At 33.9% G+C, this 25396-nt stretch overlaps 1 protein-coding gene across 1 annotated transcript; it reads right to left on the minus strand.

Annotated features, from left to right (window-relative positions):
• Positions 1-15825: 15825 nt before the first annotated feature.
• On the minus strand, positions 15826-22374 carry LOC140058160 (uncharacterized). Its single transcript, XM_072103718.1, has one exon. It carries the CDS (start codon positions 22372-22374, stop codon positions 15826-15828), a length of 6549 nt encoding a protein of 2182 aa, XP_071959819.1.
• Positions 22375-25396: the final 3022 nt, after the last annotated feature.

Raw genomic sequence — 25396 nt, forward strand, 5'->3', positions numbered from 1 at the left:
GTTGTACCATTGAATTGAACATAATGATTAATTACTGGCCATTGTATTGAGTTGTGCCATTGAATTGAACAAAATGATTAATTACTGGCCATTGTATTGAGTTGTACCATTGAATGGAACAAAATGATTAATTACTGGCCATTGTATTGATTTGTATCATTGAATGGAACAAATGATTAATTACTGGCCATTGTATTGAGTTGTACCATTGAATGGAACAAACTGATTAATTACTGGCCATTGTATTGAGTTGTACCATTGAATGGAACGGAATTATTAATTACTGGCCATTGTATTGAGTTGTACCATTGAATGGATCAAAATGATTAATTACTGGCCATTGTATTGAGTTGTACCATTGAATGGAACAAACTGATTAATTACTGGCCATTGTATTGAGTTGTACCATTGAATGGAACAAAATGATTAATTACTGGCCATTGTATTGAGTTGTACCATTGAATGGAACGAAATGATTAATTACTGGCCATTGTATTGAGTTGTACCATTGAATGGAACAAAATGATTAATTATTGGCCATTGTATTGAGTTGTACTATTGAATGGAACAAAATGATTAATTACTAACCATTGTATTGAGTTGTACCATTGAATGGAACAAAATGATTAATTACTGACCATTGAATGGAACAAAATGATTAATTACTGGCCATTGTATTGAGTTGTACCATTGAATTGAACAAAATGATTAATTACTGGCCATTGTATTGAGTTGTGCCATTGAATTGAACAAAATGATTAATTACTGGCCATTGTATTGAGTTGTACCATTGAATGGAACAAAATGATTAATTACTGGCCATTGTATTGACTTGTACCATTGAATTGAACAAAATGATTAATTACTGGCCATTGTATTGAGTTGTACCATTGAATGGAACAAAATGATTAATTACTGGCCATTGTATTGACTTGTACCATTGAATGGAACAAAATGATTAATTACTGGCCATTGTATTGAGTTGTACCATTGAATGGAACAAAATGATTAATTACTGGCCATTGTATTGAGTTGTACCATTGAATGGAACAAAATGATTAATTACTAACCATTGTATTGAGTTGTACCATTGAATGGAACAAACTGACTAATTACTGGCCATTGTATTGAGTTGTACCATTGAATGGAACGAAATGATTAATTACTGGCCATTGTATTGAGTTGTTCCATTGAATGGAACAAAATGATTAATTACTAACCATTGTATTGAGTTGTACCATTGAATGGAACAAAATGATTAATTACTGGCCATTGAATTGAGTTGTACCATTGAATGGAACAAAATGATTAATTACTGGCCATTGTATTGAGTTGTACCCTTGAATGGAACAAAATGATTAATTACTGGCCATTTAATTGAGTTGTACCATTGAATGGAACAAAATGAATAATTACTGGCCATTGCATTGAGTTGTACCCTTGAATGGAACAAAATGATTAATTTTTGGCCATTTTATTGAGTTGTACCATTCAATGGAACAAAATGATTACTTACTGGCCATTTTATTGAGTTGTACCATTGAAGGGAACAAATGATTAATTACTGGCCATTGTATTGAGTTGTACCATTGAATGGAACAAAATGATTAATTACTGGCCATTGTATTGAGTTGTACCATTGAATGGAACGAAATGATTAATTACTGGCCATTGTATTGAGTTGTACCATTGAATGGAACAAAATGATTAATTACTAACCATTGTATTGAGTTGTACCATTGAATGGAACAAAATGATTAATTACTAACCATTGTATTGAGTTATACCATTGAATGGAACAAAATGATTGATTACTGACCATTGTATTGAGTTGTACCATTGAATGGAACAAAATGATTAATTACTGGCCATTTTATTGAGTTGTACCATTGAAGGGAACAAATGATTAATTACTGGCCATTGTATTGAGTTGTACCATTGAATAGAACAAAATGATTAATTACTGGCCATTGTATTGAGTTGTACCATTGAATGGAACGAAATGATTAATTACTGGCCATTGTATTGAGTTGTACCATTGAATGGAACAAAATGATTAATTATTGGCCATTGTATTGAGTTGTACTATTGAATGGAACAAAATGATTAATTACTAACCATTTTATTGAGTTGTACTATTGAATGGAACAAAATGATTAATTACTAACCATTGTATTGAGTTGTACCATTGAATGGAACAAAATGATTAATTACTGACCATTGAATGGAACAAAATGATTAATTACTGGCCATTGTATTGAGTTGTACCATTGAATTGAACAAAATGATTAATTACTGGCCATTGTATTGAGTTGTGCCATTGAATTGAACAAAAAGATTAATTACTGGCCATTGTATTGAGTTGTACCATTGAATGGAACAAAATGATAAATTACTGGCCATTGTATTGACTTGTACCATTGAATGGAACAAAATGATTAATTACTGGCCATTGTATTGAGTTGTACCATTGAATGGAACGAAATGATTAATTACTGGCCATTGTATTGAGTTGTACCATTGAATGGAACAAAATGATTAATTACTAACCATTGTATTGAGTTGTACCATTGAATGGAACAAAATGATTAATTACTGGCCAATGAATTGAGTTGTACCATTGAATGGAACAAAATGATTAATTACTGGCCATTGTATTGAGTTGTACCCTTGAATGGAACAAAATGATTAATTACTGGCCATTGAATTGAGTTGTACCATTGAATGGAACAAAATGATTAATTACTGTCCATTGTATTAAGTTGTACCATTGAATGGAACAAAATGATTAATTATTGGCCATTGTATTGAGTTGTACCATTGAATGGAACAAAATGATTAATTACTGGCCATTGAATTGAGTTGTACCATTGAATGGAACAAAATGATTAATTACTGGCCATTGTATTAAGTTGTACCATTGAATGGAAAAAAATGATTAATTACTGGCCATTGTATTGACTTGTACCATTGAATGGAACAAAATGATTAATTACTGGCCATTGTATTGAGTTGTACCATTGAATTGAACAAAATGATTAATTACTGGCCATTGTATTGAGTTGTACCATTGAATGGAACAAAATGATTAATTACTGGCGATTGTATTGAGTTGTACCATTGAATGGAACAAAATGATTAATTACTGGCCATTGTATTGAGTTGTACCATTGAATGGAACAAAATGATTAATTACTGGCCATTGTATTGAGTTGTACCATTGAATGGAGCAAAATGCTTAATTACTGGCCATTGTATTGAATTGTACCATTGAATGGAACAAAATGCTTAATTAATGGCCATTGTATTGAGTTGTACCATTGAATGGAACAAAATGATTAATTACTGGCCATTGTATTGATTTGTATCATTGAATGGAACAAATGATTAATTACTGGCCATTGTATTGAGTTGTACCATTGAATGGAACTAACTGATTAATTACTGGCCATTGTATTGACTTGTACCATTGAATGGAACAAAATGATTAATTACTGGCCATTGTATTGAGTTGTACCATTGAATGGAACGAAATGATTAATTACTGGCCATTGTATTGAGTTGTACCATTGAATGGAACAAAATGATTAATTACTGGCCATTGTATTGAGTTGTACCCTTGAATGGAACAAAATGATTAATTATTGGCCATTGAATTGAGTTGTACCATTGAATGGAACAAAATGATTAATTACTGTCCATTGTATTAAGTTGTACCATTGAATGGAACAAAATGATTAATTATTGGCCATTGTATTGAGTTGTACCATTGAATGGAACAAAATGATTAATTACTGGCCATTGAATTGAGTTGTACCATTGAATGGAACAAAATGATTAATTACTGGCCATTGTATTAAGTTGTACCATTGAATGGAAAAAAATGATTAATTACTGGCCATTGTATTGACTTGTACCATTGAATGGAACAAAATGATTAATTACTGGCCATTGTATTGAGTTGTACCATTGAATTGAACAAAATGATTAATTACTGGCCATTGTATTGAGTTGTACCATTGAATGGAACAAAATGATTAATTACTGGCGATTGTATTGAGTTGTACCATTGAATGGAACAAAATGATTAATTACTGGCCATTGTATTGAGTTGTACCATTGAATGGAACAAAATGATTAATTACTGGCCATTGTATTGAGTTGTACCATTGAATGGAACAAAATGCTTAATTACTGGCCATTGTATTGAGTTGTACCATTGAATGGAACAAAATGCTTAATTACTGGCCATTGTATTGAGTTGTACCATTGAATGGAACAAAATGATTAATTACTGGCCATTGTATTGATTTGTATCATTGAATGGAACAAATGATTAATTACTGGCCATTGTATTGAGTTGTACCATTGAATGGAACTAACTGATTAATTACTGGCCATTGTATTGACTTGTACCATTGAATGGAACAAAATGATTAATTACTGGCCATTGTATTGAGTTGTACCATTGAATGGAACGAAATGATTAATTACTGGCCATTGTATTGAGTTGTACCATTGAATGGAACAAAATGATTAATTACTAACCATTGTATTGAGTTGTACCATTGAATGGAACAAAATGATTAATTACTGGCCATTGTATTGATTTGTACCATTGAATGGAACAAAATGATTAATTACTGGCCATTGTATTGAGTTGTACCATTGAATGGAACAAAATGATTAATTACTGGCCATTGTATTGAGTTGTACCATTGAATGGAACAAAATGATTAATTACTGGCCATTGTATTGAGTTGTACCATTGAATGGAACAAAATGATTAATTACTGGCCATTGTATTGAGTTGTACCATTGAATGGAGCAAAATGCTTAATTACTCGCCATTGTATTGAGTTGTGCCATTGAATGGAACAAAATGCTTAATTACTGGCCATTGTATTGAGTTGTACCATTGAATGGAACAAAATGATTAATTACTAACCATTGTATTGAGTTGTACCATTGAATGGAACAAAATGATTACTTACTGGCCATTTTATTGAGTTGTACCATTGAAGGGAACAAATGATTAATTACTGGCCATTGTATTGAGTTGTACCATTGAATGGAACAAAATGATTAATTACTGGCCATTGTATTGAGTTTTACCATTGAATGGAACAAAATGATTAATTACTGGCCATTGTATTGAGTTGTACCATTGAATGGAACAAAATGATTAATTACTAACCATTGTATTGAGTTGTACCATTGAATGGAACAAAATGATTAATTACTGGCCATTGTATTGATTTGTACCATTGAATGGAACAAAATGATTAATTACTGGCCATTGTATTGAGTTGTACCATTGAATGGAACAAAATGATTAATTACTGGCCATTGTATTGAGTTGTACCATTGAATGGAACAAAATGATTAATTACTGGCCATTGTATTGAGTTGTACCATTGAATGGAACAAAATGATTAATTACTGGCCATTGTATTGAGTTGTACCATTGAATGGAGCAAAATGCTTAATTACTGGCCATTGTATTGAGTTGTGCCATTGAATGGAACAAAATGCTTAATTACTGGCCATTGTATTGAGTTGTACCATTGAATGGAACAAAATGATTAATTACTAACCATTGTATTGAGTTGTACCATTGAATGGAACAAAATGATTACTTACTGGCCATTTTATTGAGTTGTACCATTGAAGGGAACAAATGATTAATTACTGGCCATTGTATTGAGTTGTACCATTGAATGGAACAAAATGATTAATTACTGGCCATTGTATTGAGTTTTACCATTGAATGGAACAAAATGATTAATTACTGGCCATTGTATTGAGTTGTACCATTGAATGGAACAAAATGATTAATTACTGGCCATTGTATTGAGTTGTACCATTGAATGGAACGAAATGATTAATTACTGGCAATTGTATTGAGTTGTACCATTGAATGGAACAAAATGATTAATTATTGGCCATTGTATTGAGTTGTACTATTGAATGGAACAAAATGATTAATTACTAACCATTGTATTGAGTTGTACCATTGAATGGAACAAAATGATTAATTACTGACCATTGAATGGAACAAAATGATTAATTACTGGCCATTGTATTGAGTTGTACCATTGAATGGAACAAAATGATTAATTACTGGCCATTGTATTGAGTTGTACCATTGAATGGAACAAAATGATTAATTACTGGCAATTGTATTGAGTTGTACCATTGAATGGAACAAACTGATTAATTACTGGCCATTGTATTGAGTTGTACCATTGAATGGAACAAAATGATTAATTACAGGCCATTGTATTGAGTTTTACCATTGAATGGAACAAAATGATTAATTACTGGCCATTGTATTGAGTTGTACCATTGAATGGAACAAAATGATTAATTACTGGCCATTGTATTGAGTTGTACCATTGAATGGAACGAAATGATTAATTACTGGCCATTGTATTGAGTTGTACCATTGAATGGAACAAAATGATTAATTACTAACCATTGTATTGGGTTGTACCATTGAATGGAACAAAATGATTACTTACTGGCCATTTTATTGAGTTGTACCATTGAAGGGAACAAATGATTAATTACTGGCCATTGTATTGAGTTGTACCATTGAATGGAACAAAATGATTAATTACTGGCCATTGAATTGAGTTGTACCATTGAATGGAACAAAATGATTAATTACTGGCCATTGTATTAAGTTGTACCATTGAATGGAAAAAAATGATTAATTACTGGCCATTGTATTGAGTTGTACCATTGAATGGAACAAAATGATTAATTATTGGCCATTGTATTGAGTTGTACTATTGAATGGAACAAAATGATTAATTACTAACCATTGCATTGAGTTGTACTATTGAATGGAACAAAATGATTAATTACTAACCATTGTATTGAGTTGTACCATTGAATGGAACAAAATGATTAATTACTGACCATTGAATGGAACAAAATGATTAATTACTGGCCATTGTATTGAGTTGTACCATTGAATTGAACAAAATGATTAATTACTGGCCATTGTATTGAATTGTGCTATTGAATTGAACAAAATGATTAATTACTGGCCATTGTATTGAGTTGTACCATTGAATGGAACAAAATGATTAATTACTGGCCATTGTATTGAGTTGTACCATTGAATGGAACAAAATGATTAATTACTGGCCATTGTATTGAGTTGTACCATTGAATGGAACGAAATGATTAATTACTGGCCATTGTATTGAGTTGTACCATTGAATGGAACAAAATGATTAATTACTAACCATTGTATTGAGTTGTACCATTGAATGGAACAAAATGATTAATTACTAACCATTGTATTGAGTTGTACCATTGAATGGAACAAAATGATTAATTACTAACCATTGTATTGGGTTGTACCATTGAATGGAACAAAATGATTACTTACTGGCCATTTTATTGAGTTGTACCATTGAAGGGAACAAATGATTAATTACTGGCCATTGTATTGAGTTGTACCATTGAATGGAACAAAATGATTAATTACTGGCCATTGAATTGAGTTGTACCATTGAATGGAACAAAATGATTAATTACTGGCCATTGTATTAAGTTGTACCATTGAATGGAAAAAAATGATTAATTACTGGCCATTGTATTGAGTTGTACCATTGAATGGAACAAAATGATTAATTATTGGCCATTGTATTGAGTTGTACTATTGAATGGAACAAAATGATTAATTACTAACCATTGCATTGAGTTGTACTATTGAATGGAACAAAATGATTAATTACTAACCATTGTATTGAGTTGTACCATTGAATGGAACAAAATGATTAATTACTGACCATTGAATGGAACAAAATGATTAATTACTGGCCATTGTATTGAGTTGTACCATTGAATGGAACAAAATGATTAATTACTGGCCATTGTATTGAGTTGTACCATTGAATGGAACAAAATGATTAATTACTGGCCATTGTATTGAGTTGTACCATTGAATGGAGCAAAATGCTTAATTACTGGCCATTGTATTGAGTTGTACCATTGAATGGAACAAAATGCTTAATTACTGGCCACTGTATTGAGTTGTACCATTGAATGGAACAAAATGATTAATTACTGGCCATTGTATTGATTTGTATCATTGAATGGAACAAATGATTAATTACTGGCCATTGTATTGAGTTGTACCATTGAATGGAACTAACTGATTAATTACTGGCCATTGTATTGACTTGTACCATTGAATGGAACAAAATGATTAATTACTGGCCATTGTATTGAGTTGTACCATTGAATGGAACGAAATGATTAATTACTGGCCATTGTATTGAGTTGTACCATTGAATGGAACAAAATGATTAATTACTAACCATTGTATTGAGTTGTACCATTGAATGGAACAAAATGATTAATTACTGGCCATTGAATTGAGTTGTACCATTGAATGGAACAAAATGATTAATTACTGGCCATTGTATTGATTTGTACCCTTGAATGGAACAAAATGATTAATTACTGGCCATTGAATTGAGTTGTACCATTGAATGGAACAAAATGATTAATTACTGGCCATTGTATTGAGTTGTACCATTGAATGGAACAAAATGATTAATTACTGGCCATTGTATTGAGTTGTACCATTGAATGGAACAAAATGATTAATTACTGGCCATTGTATTGAGTTGTACCATTGAATGGAACAAAATGATTAATTACTGGCCATTGTATTGAGTTGTACCATTGAATGGAGCAAAATGCTTAATTACTGGCCATTGTTTTGAGTTGTGCCATTGAATGGAACAAAATGCTTAATTACTGGCCATTGTATTGAGTTGTACCATTGAATGGAACAAAATGATTAATTACTAACCATTGTATTGAGTTGTACCATTGAATGGAACAAAATGATTGATTACTGACCATTGTATTGAGTTGTACCATTGAATGGAACAAAATGATTAATTACTGGCCATTTTATTGAGTTGTACCATTGAAGGGAACAAATGATTAATTACTGGCCATTGTATTGAGTTGTACCATTGAATAGAACAAAATGATTAATTACTGGCCATTGTATTGAGTTGTACCATTGAATGGAACGAAATGATTAATTACTGGCCATTGTATTGAGTTGTACCATTGAATGGAACAAAATGATTAATTATTGGCCATTGTATTGAGTTGTACTATTGAATGGAACAAAATGATTAATTACTAACCATTTTATTGAGTTGTACTATTGAATGGAACAAAATGATTAATTACTAACCATTGTATTGAGTTGTACCATTGAATGGAACAAAATGATTAATTACTGACCATTGAATGGAACAAAATGATTAATTACTGGCCATTGTATTGAGTTGTACCATTGAATTGAACAAAATGATTAATTACTGGCCATTGTATTGAGTTGTGCCATTGAATTGAACAAAAAGATTAATTACTGGCCATTGTATTGAGTTGTACCATTGAATGGAACAAAATGATTAATTACTGGCCATTGTATTGACTTGTACCATTGAATGGAACAAAATGATTAATTACTGGCCATTGTATTGAGTTGTACCATTGAATGGAACGAAATGATTAATTACTGGCCATTGTATTGAGTTGTACCATTGAATGGAACAAAATGATTAATTACTAACCATTGTATTGAGTTGTACCATTGAATGGAACAAAATGATTAATTACTGGCCAATGAATTGAGTTGTACCATTGAATGGAACAAAATGATTAATTACTGGCCATTGTATTGAGTTGTACCCTTGAATGGAACAAAATGATTAATTACTGGCCATTGAATTGAGTTGTACCATTGAATGGAACAAAATGATTAATTACTGTCCATTGTATTAAGTTGTACCATTGAATGGAACAAAATGATTAATTATTGGCCATTGTATTGAGTTGTACCATTGAATGGAACAAAATGATTAATTACTGGCCATTGAATTGAGTTGTACCATTGAATGGAACAAAATGATTAATTACTGGCCATTGTATTAAGTTGTACCATTGAATGGAAAAAAATGATTAATTACTGGCCATTGTATTGACTTGTACCATTGAATGGAACAAAATGATTAATTACTGGCCATTGTATTGAGTTGTACCATTGAATTGAACAAAATGATTAATTACTGGCCATTGTATTGAGTTGTACCATTGAATGGAACAAAATGATTAATTACTGGCGATTGTATTGAGTTGTACCATTGAATGGAACAAAATGATTAATTACTGGCCATTGTATTGAGTTGTACCATTGAATGGAACAAAATGATTAATTACTGGCCATTGTATTGAGTTGTACCATTGAATGGAGCAAAATGCTTAATTACTGGCCATTGTATTGAGTTGTACCATTGAATGGAACAAAATGCTTAATTACTGGCCATTGTATTGAGTTGTACCATTGAATGGAACAAAATGATTAATTACTGGCCATTGTATTGATTTGTATCATTGAATGGAACAAATGATTAATTACTGGCCATTGTATTGAGTTGTACCATTGAATGGAACTAACTGATTAATTACTGGCCATTGTATTGACTTGTACCATTGAATGGAACAAAATGATTAATTACTGGCCATTGTATTGAGTTGTACCATTGAATGGAACGAAATGATTAATTACTGGCCATTGTATTGAGTTGTACCATTGAATGGAACAAAATGATTAATTACTGGCCATTGTATTGAGTTGTACCCTTGAATGGAACAAAATGATTAATTACTGGCCATTGAATTGAGTTGTACCATTGAATGGAACAAAATGATTAATTACTGTCCATTGTATTAAGTTGTACCATTGAATGGAACAAAATGATTAATTATTGGCCATTGTATTGAGTTGTACCATTGAATGGAACAAAATGATTAATTACTGGCCATTGAATTGAGTTGTACCATTGAATGGAACAAAATGATTAATTACTGGCCATTGTATTAAGTTGTACCATTGAATGGAAAAAAATGATTAATTACTGGCCATTGTATTGACTTGTACCATTGAATGGAACAAAATGATTAATTACTGGCCATTGTATTGAGTTGTACCATTGAATTGAACAAAATGATTAATTAATTACTGGCCATTGTATTGAGTTGTACCATTGAATGGAACAAAATGATTAATTACTGGCGATTGTATTGAGTTGTACCATTGAATGGAACAAAATGATTAATTACTGGCCATTGTATTGAGTTGTACCATTGAATGGAACAAAATGATTAATTACTGGCCATTGTATTGAGTTGTACCATTGAATGGAGCAAAATGCTTAATTACTGGCCATTGTATTGAGTTGTACCATTGAATGGAACAAAATGCTTAATTACTGGCCATTGTATTGAGTTGTACCATTGAATGGAACAAAATGATTAATTACTGGCCATTGTATTGATTTGTATCATTGAATGGAACAAATGATTAATTACTGGCCATTGTATTGAGTTGTACCATTGAATGGAACTAACTGATTAATTACTGGCCATTGTATTGACTTGTACCATTGAATGGAACAAAATGATTAATTACTGGCCATTGTATTGAGTTGTACCATTGAATGGAACGAAATGATTAATTACTGGCCATTGTATTGAGTTGTACCATTGAATGGAACAAAATGATTAATTACTAACCATTGTATTGAGTTGTACCATTGAATGGAACAAAATGATTAATTACTGGCCATTGAATTGAGTTGTACCATTGAATGGAACAAAATGATTAATTACTGGCCATTGTATTGATTTGTACCCTTGAATGGAACAAAATGATTAATTACTGGCCATTGAATTGAGTTGTACCATTGAATGGAACAAAATGATTAATTACTGGCCATTGTATTGAGTTGTACCATTGAATGGAACAAAATGATTAATTACTGGCCATTGTATTGAGTTGTACCATTGAATGGAACAAAATGATTAATTACTGGCCATTGTATTGAGTTGTACCATTGAATGGAACAAAATGATTAATTACTGGCCATTGTATTGAGTTGTACCATTGAATGGAGCAAAATGCTTAATTACTGGCCATTGTATTGAGTTGTGCCATTGAATGGAACAAAATGCTTAATTACTGGCCATTGTATTGAGTTGTACCATTGAATGGAACAAAATGATTAATTACTAACCATTGTATTGAGTTGTACCATTGAATGGAACAAAATGATTACTTACTGGCCATTTTATTGAGTTGTACCATTGAAGGGAACAAATGATTAATTACTGGCCATTGTATTGAGTTGTACCATTGAATGGAACAAAATGATTAATTACTGGCCATTGTATTGAGTTTTAACATTGAATGGAACAAAATGATTAATTACTGGCCATTGTATTGAGTTGTACCATTGAATGGAACAAAATGATTAATTACTGGCCATTGTATTGAGTTGTACCATTGAATGGAACGAAATGATTAATTACTGGCAATTGTATTGAGTTGTACCATTGAATGGAACAAAATGATTAATTACTGACCATTGAATGGAACAAAATGATTAATTACTGGCCATTGTATTGAGTTGTACCATTGAATGGAACAAAATGATTAATTACTGGCCATTGTATTGAGTTGTACCATTGAATGGAACAAAATGATTAATTACTGGCAATTGTATTGAGTTGTACCATTGAATGGAACAAACTGATTAATTACTGGCCATTGTATTGAGTTGTACCATTGAATGGAACAAAATGATTAATTACAGGCCATTGTATTGAGTTTTACCATTGAATGGAACAAAATGATTAATTACTGGCCATTGTATTGAGTTGTACCATTGAATGGAACAAAATGATTAATTACTGGCCATTGTATTGAGTTGTACCATTGAATGGAACGAAATGATTAATTACTGGCCATTGTATTGAGTTGTACCATTGAATGGAACAAAATGATTAATTACTAACCATTGTATTGGGTTGTACCATTGAATGGAACAAAATGATTACTTACTGGCCATTTTATTGAGTTGTACCATTGAAGGGAACAAATGATTAATTACTGGCCATTGTATTGAGTTGTACCATTGAATGGAACAAAATGATTAATTACTGGCCATTGTATTGAGTTGTACCATTGAATGGAACAAAATGATTAATTACTGGCCATTGTATTGAGTTGTACCATTGAATGGAGCAAAATGCTTAATTACTGGCCATTGTATTGAGTTGTACCATTGAATGGAACAAAATGCTTAATTACTGGCCATTGTATTGAGTTGTACCATTGAATGGAACAAAATGATTAATTACTGGCCATTGTATTGATTTGTATCATTGAATGGAACAAATGATTAATTACTGGCCATTGTATTGAGTTGTACCATTGAATGGAACAAACTGATTAATTACTGGCCATTGTATTGAGTTGTACCATTGAATGGAACAAAATGATTAATTACTGGCCATTGTATTGAGTTTTACCATTGAATGGAACAAAATGATTAATTACTGGCCATTGTATTGAGTTGTACCCTTGAATGGAACAAAATGATTAATTACTGGCCATTATATTGAGTTGTACCATTGAATGGAACAAAATGATTAATTACTGGCCATTGTATTGAGTTGTACCATTGAATGGAACAAAATGATTAATTACTGGCAATTGTATTGAGTTGTACCATTGAATGGAACAAACTGATTAATTACTGGCCATTGTATTGAGTTGTACCATTGAATGGAACAAAATGATTAATTACAGGCCATTGTATTGAGTTTTACCATTGAATGGAACAAAATGATTAATTACTGGCCATTGTATTGAGTTGTACCATTGAATGGAACAAAATGATTAATTACTGGCCATTGTATTGAGTTGTACCATTGAATGGAACGAAATGATTAATTACTGGCCATTGTATTGAGTTGTACCATTGAATGGAACAAAATGATTAATTAATAACCATTGTATTGGGTTGTACCATTGAATGGAACAAAATGATTACTTACTGGCCATTTTATTGAGTTGTACCATTGAAGGGAACAAATGATTAATTACTGGCCATTGTATTGAGTTGTACCATTGAATGGAACAAAATGATTAATTACTGGCCATTGAATTGAGTTGTACCATTGAATGGAACAAAATGATTAATTACTGGCCATTGTATTAAGTTGTACCATTGAATGGAAAAAAATGATTAATTACTGGCCATTGTATTGAGTTGTACCATTGAATGGAACAAAATGATTAATTATTGGCCATTGTATTGAGTTGTACTATTGAATGAAACAAAATGATTAATTACTAACCATTGCATTGAGTTGTACTATTGAATGGAACAAAATGATTAATTACTAACCATTGTATTGAGTTGTACCATTGAATGGAACAAAATGATTAATTACTGACCATTGAATGGAACAAAATGATTAATTACTGGCCATTGTATTGAGTTGTACCATTGAATTGAACAAAATGATTAATTACTGGCCATTGTATTGAATTGTGCTATTGAATTGAACAAAATGATTAATTACTGGCCATTGTATTGAGTTGTACCATTGAATGGAACAAAATGATTAATTACTGGCCATTGTATTGACTTGTACCATTGAATGGAACAAAATGATTAATTACTGGCCATTGTATTGAGTTGTACCATTGAATGGAACGAAATGATTAATTACTGGCCATTCTATTGAGTTGTACCATTGAATGGAACAAAATGATTAATTACTAACCATTGTATTGAGTTGTACCATTGAATGGAACAAAATGATTAATTACTGGCCATTGAATTGAGTTGTACCATTGAATGGAACAAAATGATTAATTACTGGCCATTGTATTGAGTTGTACCCTTGAATGGAACAAAATGATTAATTACTGGCCATTGAATTGAGTTGTACCATTGAATGGAACAAAATGATTAATTATTGGCCATTGTATTGAGTTGTACCATTGAATGGAAAAAAATGATTAATTACTGGCCATTGTATTGAGTTGTACCATTGAATTGAACAAAATGATTAATTACTGTCCATTGTATTGAGTTGTACCATTGAATGGAACAAAATGATTAATTACTGGCCATTGTATTGAGTTGTACCATTGAATGGAACAAAATGATTAATTACTGGCCATTGTATTGAGTTGTACCATTGAAGGGAACAAATGATTATTTAATTGGATCTACCAATTAGGTCAGCTGCTGTTGATTCCTTGTTTTAATGTACGCAGCTCTCACAACATACAGAAATTAAAAGAGTAAAATTAATGTTTAAAGTACTTCCTTTAATATGCACCATCCACAATAATGTCAACATTTGCAAAGTAATTCCAAAACAAAGTAAAATCCCAGAGATATCCAATAGTAATAAAGTGTAAATAATAAACTGTAGAGCTAGAGCTGGTAAAAGAAAAATAATGGCTGCTGTGCACTTGCACAGACCTGTACCCTTGCACAGGCAAACAACAACTGAACAGAACAAAAGAAAATTAGGACAAAGGAAAACAAAGGAGAAACAGCACACTGTGCACACTTGGCAAATAATATGTAAATGAGAATGCAAATAAGAAAGTAACAGAATAAATGAATATTCATAGGGCAGAAACTTCTATTATAATAGGAACTAAAGTAATATAAAATAAATACATGCACTCTGCAGTAACATGGCTCCCTCAAGGACGTAAAGTAATTACATTAACATTGAAGTCCTTGTAAATTAAATATAAAAGTTCTTGTTGAAACATAAAATAAAAGTACACTCAAAAGTTCTAATGCATATCCAAGCAAAACGTTCATATGAAAATAAACAAATTTCTTGATTCCATTTTCTCAATACGCATCAAACGGTTGGCTCCCTGACTGGGATTGGACCACTTCAAGAATCACTAGCCACTAACAATATCAACTTGTGAATAGGTCGTTCGTAATGACCACTCTGATGACGAAGTTTGACCTTCCTTACGAGATCATCCTTGCTCTTCATCACTTCCACAATTCGACCAAGCTTCCAATCATTGCGTGGTGCATTTTCATCCTTGATGATAACTATGTCACCTACACAAAAATTCCTTCTAGTGACGTTCCACGTTTGTCTGGTTTGAAGAGTGGTGAGATACTCGTTACGCCACCGATGCCAAAACTGATTGGCCATAAACTGGACCCGCCGCCATCTCCTTCGGCAATATATATCACTTGCCTGGAATTCGCCTGGTGGTGGTAACAGAATATTTGACTTCATTGTCAATAAGTGATTCGGTGTGAGTGCTTCTGGAGCTGTAGGATCTGAAAGATTGTTTACAGTTAACGGACGTGAATTTACAATACTCTGTACCTCACACAAAAATGTGCGAAAAGTTTCGTCACACAGATGATCTCCACAGCTATTCAATAATGGTGTCAACGCACTGCGCACAGTCCTTATTTGACGTTCCCATACGCCTCCCATGTGACTTGCTGAGGGAACATTAAGTATCCATCTACATTGCTGGTCACGTAGAAAGTTTTGCACTTTAGAGAACTCGTTGATCGCCCCAACAAAATTTGTTCCCTGGTCCGATCGCATCTGGTATACTGGACCTCTTATGCTTAAGAAACGTCGTAAGGCGTTTATGAATGAATTTGTTTCTAGTGAGTTGACTGATTCAAGATGTATAGCCCGAGACGCCATACAAGTAAATATTACACCATATCTCTTGACTCGACTCCTTCTCTCTTTGATAATAAATGGGCCAAATAAATCAACTCCACAATATGTAAATGGGGGCGATTCCGACAGTCTATCAATAGGTAAGTCGGCCATTTTTTGGGCACCTAGTTGACCTCTGGATCGTCTACATGTCACACATTTTCGTAAGTATTGTGAGACAGCGGATACTGCGCCAATCAACCAGAAACCACCTTGTCTTAGACTGTTTAACGTGGCACTTCTGCCCATATGGTTTACTTTCTTGTGGTGGTGATCAACAAGAAGAGTCATTAAAGGTGAGTATTTTGGTATGATTATAGGATGTTTTATTTCCATAGGCATAGACGAATAATGTATTCGACCGCCAACTCTCAGAATTCCAGATTCATCTAGAATTGGATGTAATTTACACAAACGGGAATTCTTGAGTGCAAATTTCTTGCTTTTAGCCACATCTCGGTCCGGTAAGTCATCTTTAAAGTTTTGCAAAACATTAAATTCAGGTAAGTAATGTTCACATTGTACAGAACGAATGATTATTGTCTCTGCTACCTGCAAATCATCAACAGTCGGTATGAAGTCACCAGATAACTTGTTCATGATGCCATAGGTTTTAAGTTTGATTTTTGCTGCAGTAATTAATCTGGTCTTAAGGTTTAAAAGTCGAGCAATCACTATCTTTACCATTTTCCATTTGGAGAACTTCTTAATTATTCTACCAATCACATCATTCTTACTTGTAATTACAGCTGTGACAGCAAACGAGCGTTTAAATTCTGTGGAAACAAGTTTTGTTGCTTCCTCGTCGACGGCATTTTGTCTCAAACATTTTAATTCACCATCCTGCTTCAGAAAATCCGGTCCACCGATCCACTTTGAAGTTGTGAGTAATTTGAGAGTTGTCAGCCCTCGGCTTGCCTCATCACTTGGGTTATCTAAAGAATTGATGTAGTGCCAATCATCAACATCAGTTTGGTCATGAATTTGTTGCACTCGATTACCAACAAACATTTGATACCGTGTAGCTACATTCTGTATGTACCCTAGTACAACTTTACTATCGGTCCAAAAGTAATCCTTTATTGGTACTTTAATATCCATCTCATTCTTCAGAATATGACTGACTCGAGCTGATACCACTGCTGCGTTCAACTCAAGGCGAGGTATCGTAATCTTCTTATTAGCAGGAGTTACCCTGGCCTTGCCAAGCAAAAAGGAGACGGCTGCCTTCCCATCTCCATCAATTAATCGCAAGTACGAGCATTGACCGTACGCAGCTTCACTTGCATCTGAAAAATGATGACATTCTGCGGTCACTGCTTTAAAATTGATTGGTTTATAACAACGTGGTATGCTTAGTGTATTTAAGTTCTTAATGTCTTCGCACCATCTCTCCCATTTGCTCTGCTCTTCGGGACCCAAAGGATCGTCCCAATCAAGATTCTGTGCACAGACACTTTGCAGAACCATCTTTGCAACAATAAGGACAGGAGCGATAAATCCTAACGGATCGTAAATGGAGCATACGGTCTTGAGAACATTTCGTCTGGTAGGGAGATAATCATTTAGTTGCACCCTAAATTTGAACTCATCACTTTCGATGCACCACGATACGCCTAACACTCTTTCAATAGGTAGAGTGTCAGACTTCACATTGATGTTATATAATGACTTGCCTCGTTGTCCTTCTGGAATACAGCTGAGAACTTTCCTATCATTTGAGATCCATTTATGCAGTCTCAAACCGGCTTTAGCACATATACCTGTACTATTTTGTATTAATCTTATTGCTTCATCAGCTGTAGACAGGGACTTTAAACCATCATCGACGTAGAAGTCATTCTTTATGAAGTTTGCTGCTTCTTTTCCATAGAATTTTTCGCCATCTTCAGCTGCTCTCTTCAAACCAAAATTAGAGCAACCTGGCGAGCTAGTTGCTCCGAACAGATGAACCATCATTCTATATTCAATTACTTCATTGTTTGGATTATTGTCTTTAAACCACAGGAACCGCAGCAGATCTCTATCCGCATTAGCAACAAAGAATTGATGAAACATCCCCTTGATGTCAGCCATTATTGCGACGTTCTCCTGTCTAAACCTCAGCAAAATTCCAAGTAGACTGTTAATTTGGTTCGGACCGGGCAACAAACGTTCATTCAATGATATACCTTGATATATGGCAGAACAATCAAATACCACTCTTATTTGACCAGGTTTTTTTGGGTGATATATTCCCGTGTGTGGTACATAGTTTATTCTTCCGATAACAGGCTTTGTGTCTTTAGGAACTTCTTCCGCTACATCAGCCAGTACATCCTTCATGAAACCTAAATAATCTCTCATGAACTCTGGTTGCTTTGTAAATCGTTTCCTCAGACCGTTGAATCGTTTAACAGCCAATGGTTTATTATCAGGAAGATTTACATTTGGTGAACGGAGTGGTAATGGCATCTCGTAATGTCCGTCACTTCTCTGACGAATATTATCACTTAGGATATTCAGAAACCGTCTTTCTTCAACTGACATGGAAACGCCAACACCTCTATCTGAAAAATCAACTTCCATCATTTCTTTAATGTGAATTGGTAATATTATTTCTTTGTGTTTAACCGTGTTAGTAATGTAGGAGACCAAACGATGAGACGTAACATCCTCCGGTTTACAAATGGTGCCAATTATTCCCCAGCCAAGTATAGATTGTTGAGCATATGGATGGTTTTCTTCACCAGCAATAATGTTCCGAGGTCGTAGTACACAGGGCACATTATTTCCTATCAACAAGGCAACTGGAACATCTTGCATATGAGGAACAATTTTATCAGCAATTTGTTTTAGGTGATCCCACTTGCTCGCTACCTCTGGTGTCGGTATCTGCGACCTTTTAGCTGGTATGCTGTCTCTCGTGTAGACGGCTGGTAGAGGTATTACTTCTTTCCTGTCAAAGCTTACTATTTCGAGATCAGCTACCCTCATACAATCTATTAAGGAACATGAAGCATGCATGGTAGAAAGTTTAAGTTGTGCGGGATGAGATTTCACACCCAGTTTACCAACCATATCTTCTTTAATGAAGCAGGTATTGCTTTGTGAGTCTAAGATACAGTAAACCAGTCTTTCGGATATACTACCTCTACCTCTAACCCATACCGGTAAAATCATAGAGTTATCATTGCATACGGTTTCATCTCCGCATACCACAGTGCATTTGCCATCCACACTCGCTAGCTTGTCGAAGTGAAGACAGGATATATGGCCTTTGCTATTACAGTGATGGCATTTCACCTCAGTCTTGCAGTGCGCTGCAAAATGACCACCAGTACCACACCTAAAGCATAATTTGGATGCAAAGATAAATTTCTTCTTTGTATGCACTGGCTGAACCTTAAAGGAATCACATTTGTCTAATGAATGCGAGGACTTACAAAAGGGACATGTAGTAGGTGCCTCACTCTTCTTTTGGTCTGTTTTGATGTTCTCAGTTTCCGTCGATACATCTGTTTTCAAAGTCAAATGGCTGGATTTTCTTGGTTTGTGGTCCTCCTTTGCATAACGAGAAGAATCCTTCATCTGTCTCGTAGCTTCCAGCATAGGAAGATTAGCTTCTTCTGCCTTATTTGTCAAAAAGACAGCAAATTGCGCAAAGGATGGACTTATTTGATTCTTTTGACACGAAGCCACTATCCCTCTCCATTTGGTCTCAATGTAAACTGGCAACTTATTAAGAATCTTGCAATTCTCCGCAGAGTAGTTAAGTATGCCTAAATCTGGGATTGTGGCCTGAGCAGTTACAATTTCATTTATGTAGTCAGAAAAGTCGCGTAACCCTACGTGATCTCTTCCATTAATCTTGGGCCAGGAATCCAACTTCTTCATGAATGCCTGTGCTAAAACGGAGCTGTGACCATACCTATTGCGCAACTCTTGCCTAGCCTTCAAGTACGCATTTTCCGTTCCAAGTAACAAGTAGTTCTCCACCAAACTTTTTGGTTTACCATCCAGATGTTGTCTTAGCAGATACAATTTTTCATTAACTGAGACCGCCTTACATTCTATCAAGGAAGAGAATGCTGCTTCCCACGTAGGAAACTTCAGTGGGTTTCCATCAAATTTCTCCACTACAACAGGCGGTAGCTTAAATGAATCGGTAAGTTGACGTAAAATGTTAGTGTCATAAATGGATACTTGATCTGGTCGCACATCAGCTGCAGGCACACCTACAGTAGACGACTGAATAGATACTACAGGTACACTCTTAGATGATGATATAGAAGTTGTGTTAATTGATGAAGTATATAGATGCGTCGAAGGTGTAGTGCCAGATGACACACACACCGGAACAGGAAGGTAAGTCATTGGTGCTGCACTAAATGGCACGTAAGTACTAGGTACTTCTGACGACGCACAAATTGGAACGTAATTTGACGTGGGCTGTATACTCACTGACGCTGTACAAACTGGTAAGTAATTCACAGGTACACCAACTGACGACGCACTTGTAGCGTAAGTTGACGTCGCACACACAGGCACGTAGGTAGAGGTGTAAATTGGAACGTACAGTGATGGTACATTAGCATAAATTGAACTTGCAGGAACTGTGTACGCCTGAGAAGCTGTTGAATTAATATTAAAGTTAGTTGCAGGCATTGTACTAGAAGCATTAATATTTGGGACCTTGGTAACAGTAGTGTTGCGTACATCTGCAAATGATAATGGTTGGTTAATGTTAGTGGAAATAATATGGGTGGAAGTGTCTATTGCCGACTTTGCAATATAAGTAGAAGTGGCAGAGGTACGTACAGTCACACTCGTGGTTGTAGATACATTTGAGGAAGGAATAGTAAATTGAGCCGATTCTGCAACAGATTTAGATCTTGCCACAACTGCCGTTGGTTCACCAACCGCCTTTGGTAGATCATCAAGAAATTTCTGCAACCCAAGAGGAATGTAATCATCGTCATCGCCACTTAGCAATGCCTGTGAGTCATCACTCACTACATCCTCCTCACGCAAGACATCTATTCTAGCTTCCATCTTTGCTAACTCCTTCTGTTGCTCAATCAAAGTAGTTTCAAACTCAATTTCTAACATCTTCTCCTCCATCTTAAATTTATGTTCTGCCGCTTCACGTTCAACCTTAAGTTTATGTTCTTTAAGTTTGTGTTCCATTCCACTAAATTCTAATTCAGCTTTCAATTCTGCCCTTTTGGCTTCTTCGAGAATTCTTAAGTGTTCCCTTTTTGCACTTGACGAAGATCTCCGGGAAGTAGAAGAAGCATTAGATGACTGTTTCGACTTCCGAAACGAATGTCTTGATGAATGAGAGTGATGTGAAGAATGTTGTGTTGAGTGCCTAGAGGAATTACTTTTTACTGAACGACATGGTTTCACACTAGCTTGTACATTACCAGATGTATCTACACCTAGATTCTCAGCTTCGGCAACTTGACCTCGTCGATGCAGATCTTTTGTCACTTCATTATGCGACAACTGCAACATATTAGTGTATTCTTCTCTTTCAACAACATTCAAAAGTGGACAGAGCTCTGAGTATACTTCACGCAGTATTATCTCCTGGTCTACCATGTCACTTATGATACCCTCATTTGGTTCTACGGCGTCACTCACAGCGTCTATAAGTCTGTGCAACCGCCTCCTTTCACTAGTAAAGGCCCTAATCTTCACATCACGATTATATTCGAGACCCTTCTCGGTTAACGTTCTCTCTCTTTTCTCCATAATTATTACTATATAATTATTTTTCTTTTACTTTAATTGGATCTACCAATTAGGTCAGCTGCTGTTGATTCCTTGTTTTAATGTACGCAGCTCTCACAACATACAGAAATTAAAAGAGTAAAATTAATGTTTAAAGTACTTCCTTTAATATGCACCATCCACAATAATGTCAACATTTGCAAAGTAATTCCAAAACAAAGTAAAATCCCAGAGATATCCAATAGTAATAAAGTGTAAATAATAAACTGTAGAGCTAGAGCTGGTAAAAGAAAAATAATGGCTGCTGTGCACTTGCACAGACCTGTACCCTTGCACAGGCAAACAACAACTGAACAGAACAAAAGAAAATTAGGACAAAGGAAAACAAAGGAGAAACAGCACACTGTGCACACTTGGCAAATAATATGTAAATGAGAATGCAAATAAGAAAGTAACAGAATAAATGAATATTCATAGGGCAGAAACTTCTATTATAATAGGAACTAAAGTAATATAAAATAAATACATGCACTCTGCAGTAACAGATTAATTACTGGCCATTGTATTGAGTTGTACCATTGAATGGAACAAAATGATTAATTACTGGCCATTGTATTGAGTTGTACCCTTGAATGGAACAAAATGATTAATTACTGGCCATTGAATTGAGTTGTACCATTGAATGGAACAAAATGATTAATTACTGGCCATTGTATTAAGTTGTACCATTGAATGGAACAAAATGATTAATTATTGGCCATTGTATTGAGTTGTACAATTGAATGGAAAAAAATGATTAATTACTGGCCATTGTATTGACTTGTACCATTGAATGGAACAAAATGATTAATTACTGGCCATTGTATTGAGTTGTACCATTGAATTGAATAAAATGACTAATTACTGGCCATTGTATTGAGTTGTACCATTGAATGGAACAAAATGATTAATTACTGGCCATTGTATTGAGTTGTACCATTGAATGGAACAAAATGATTAATTACTGGCCATTGTATTGAGTTGTACCATTGAATGGAACAAAATGATTAATTACTGGCCATTGTATTGAGTTGTACCATTGAATGGAACAAAATGATTAATTACTGGCCATTGTATTGAGTTGTACCATTGAATGGAACAAAATGATTAATTACTGGCCATTGTATTGAGTTGTACCATTGAATGGAACAAAATGATTAATTACTGGCCATTGTATTGAGTTGTACCATTGAATGGAGCAAAATGCTTAATTACTGGCCATTGTATTGAGTTATGCCATTGAATGGAACAAAATGCTTAATTACTGGCCATTGTATTGAGTTGTACCATTGAATGGAACAAAATGATTAATTACTAACCATTGTATTGAGTTGTACCATTGAATGGAACAAAATGATAACTTACTGGCCATTTTATTGAGTTGTACCATTGAAGGGAACAAATGATTAATTACTGGCCATTGTATTGAGTTGTACCATTGAATGGAACAAAATGATTACTTACTGGCCATTTTATTGAGTTGTACCATTGAAGGGAACAAATGATTAATTACTGGCCATTGTATTGAGTTGTACCATTGAATGGAACAAAATGATTAATTACTGGCCATTGTATTGAGTTGTACCATTGAATGGAACGAAATGATTAATTACTGGCCATTGTATTGAGTTGTACCATTGAATGGAACAAAATGATTAATTACTAACCATTGTATTGAGTTGTACCATTGAATGGAACAAAATGATTAATTACTAACCATTGTATTGAGTTGTACCATTGAATGGAACAAAATGATTAATTACTAACCATTGTATTGGGTTGTACCATTGAATGGAACAAAATGATTACTTACTGGCCATTTTATTGAGTTGTACCATTGAAGGGAACAAATGATTAATTACTGGCCATTGTATTGAGTTGTACCATTGAATGGAACAAAATGATTAATTACTGGCCATTGAATTGAGTTGTGCCATTGAATGGAACAAAATGATTAATTACTGGCCATTGTATTAAGTTGTACCATTGAATGGAAAAAAATGATTAATTACTGGCCATTGTATTGAGTTGTACCATTGAATGGAACAAAATGATTAATTATTGGCCATTGTATTGAGTTGTACTATTGAATGGAACAAAATGATTAATTACTAACCATTGCATTGAGTTGTACTATTGAATGGAACAAAATGATTAATTACTAACCATTGTATTGAGTTGTACCATTGAATGGAACAAAATGATTAATTACTGACCATTGAATGGAACAAAATGATTAATTACTGGCCATTGTATTGAGTTGTACCATTGAATTGAACAAAATGATTAATTACTGGCCATTGTATTGAATTGTGCTATTGAATTGAACAAAATGATTAATTACTGGCCATTGTATTGAGTTGTACCATTGAATGGAACAAAATGATTAATTACTGGCCATTGTATTGACTTGTACCATTGAATGGAACAAAATGATTAATTACTGGCCAATGTATTGAGTTGTACCATTGAATGGAACGAAATGATTAATTACTGGCCATTCTATTGAGTTGTACCATTGAATGGAACAAAATGATTAATTACTAACCATTGTATTGAGTTGTACCATTGAATGGAACAAAATGATTAATTACTGGCCATTGAATTGAGTTGTACCATTGAATGGAACAAAATGATTAATTACTGGCCATTGTATTGAGTTGTACCCTTGAATGGAACAAAATGATTAATTACTGGCCATTGAATTGAGTTGTACCATTGAATGGAACAAAATGATTAATTATTGGCCATTGTATTGAGTTGTACCATTGAATGGAAAAAAATGATTAATTACTGGCCATTGTATTGAGTTGTACCATTGAATTGAACAAAATGATTAATTACTGTCCATTGTATTGAGTTGTACCATTGAATGGAACAAAATGATTAATTACTGGCCATTGTATTGAGTTGTACCATTGAATGGAACAAAATGATTAATTACTGGCCATTGTATTGAGTTGTACCATTGAATGGAACAAAATGATTAATTACTGGCCATTGT

Source organism: Antedon mediterranea, chromosome 9, assembly GCF_964355755.1.
Source record: "Antedon mediterranea chromosome 9, ecAntMedi1.1, whole genome shotgun sequence".
Lineage (NCBI taxonomy): Eukaryota > Metazoa > Echinodermata > Crinoidea > Comatulida > Antedonidae > Antedon > Antedon mediterranea.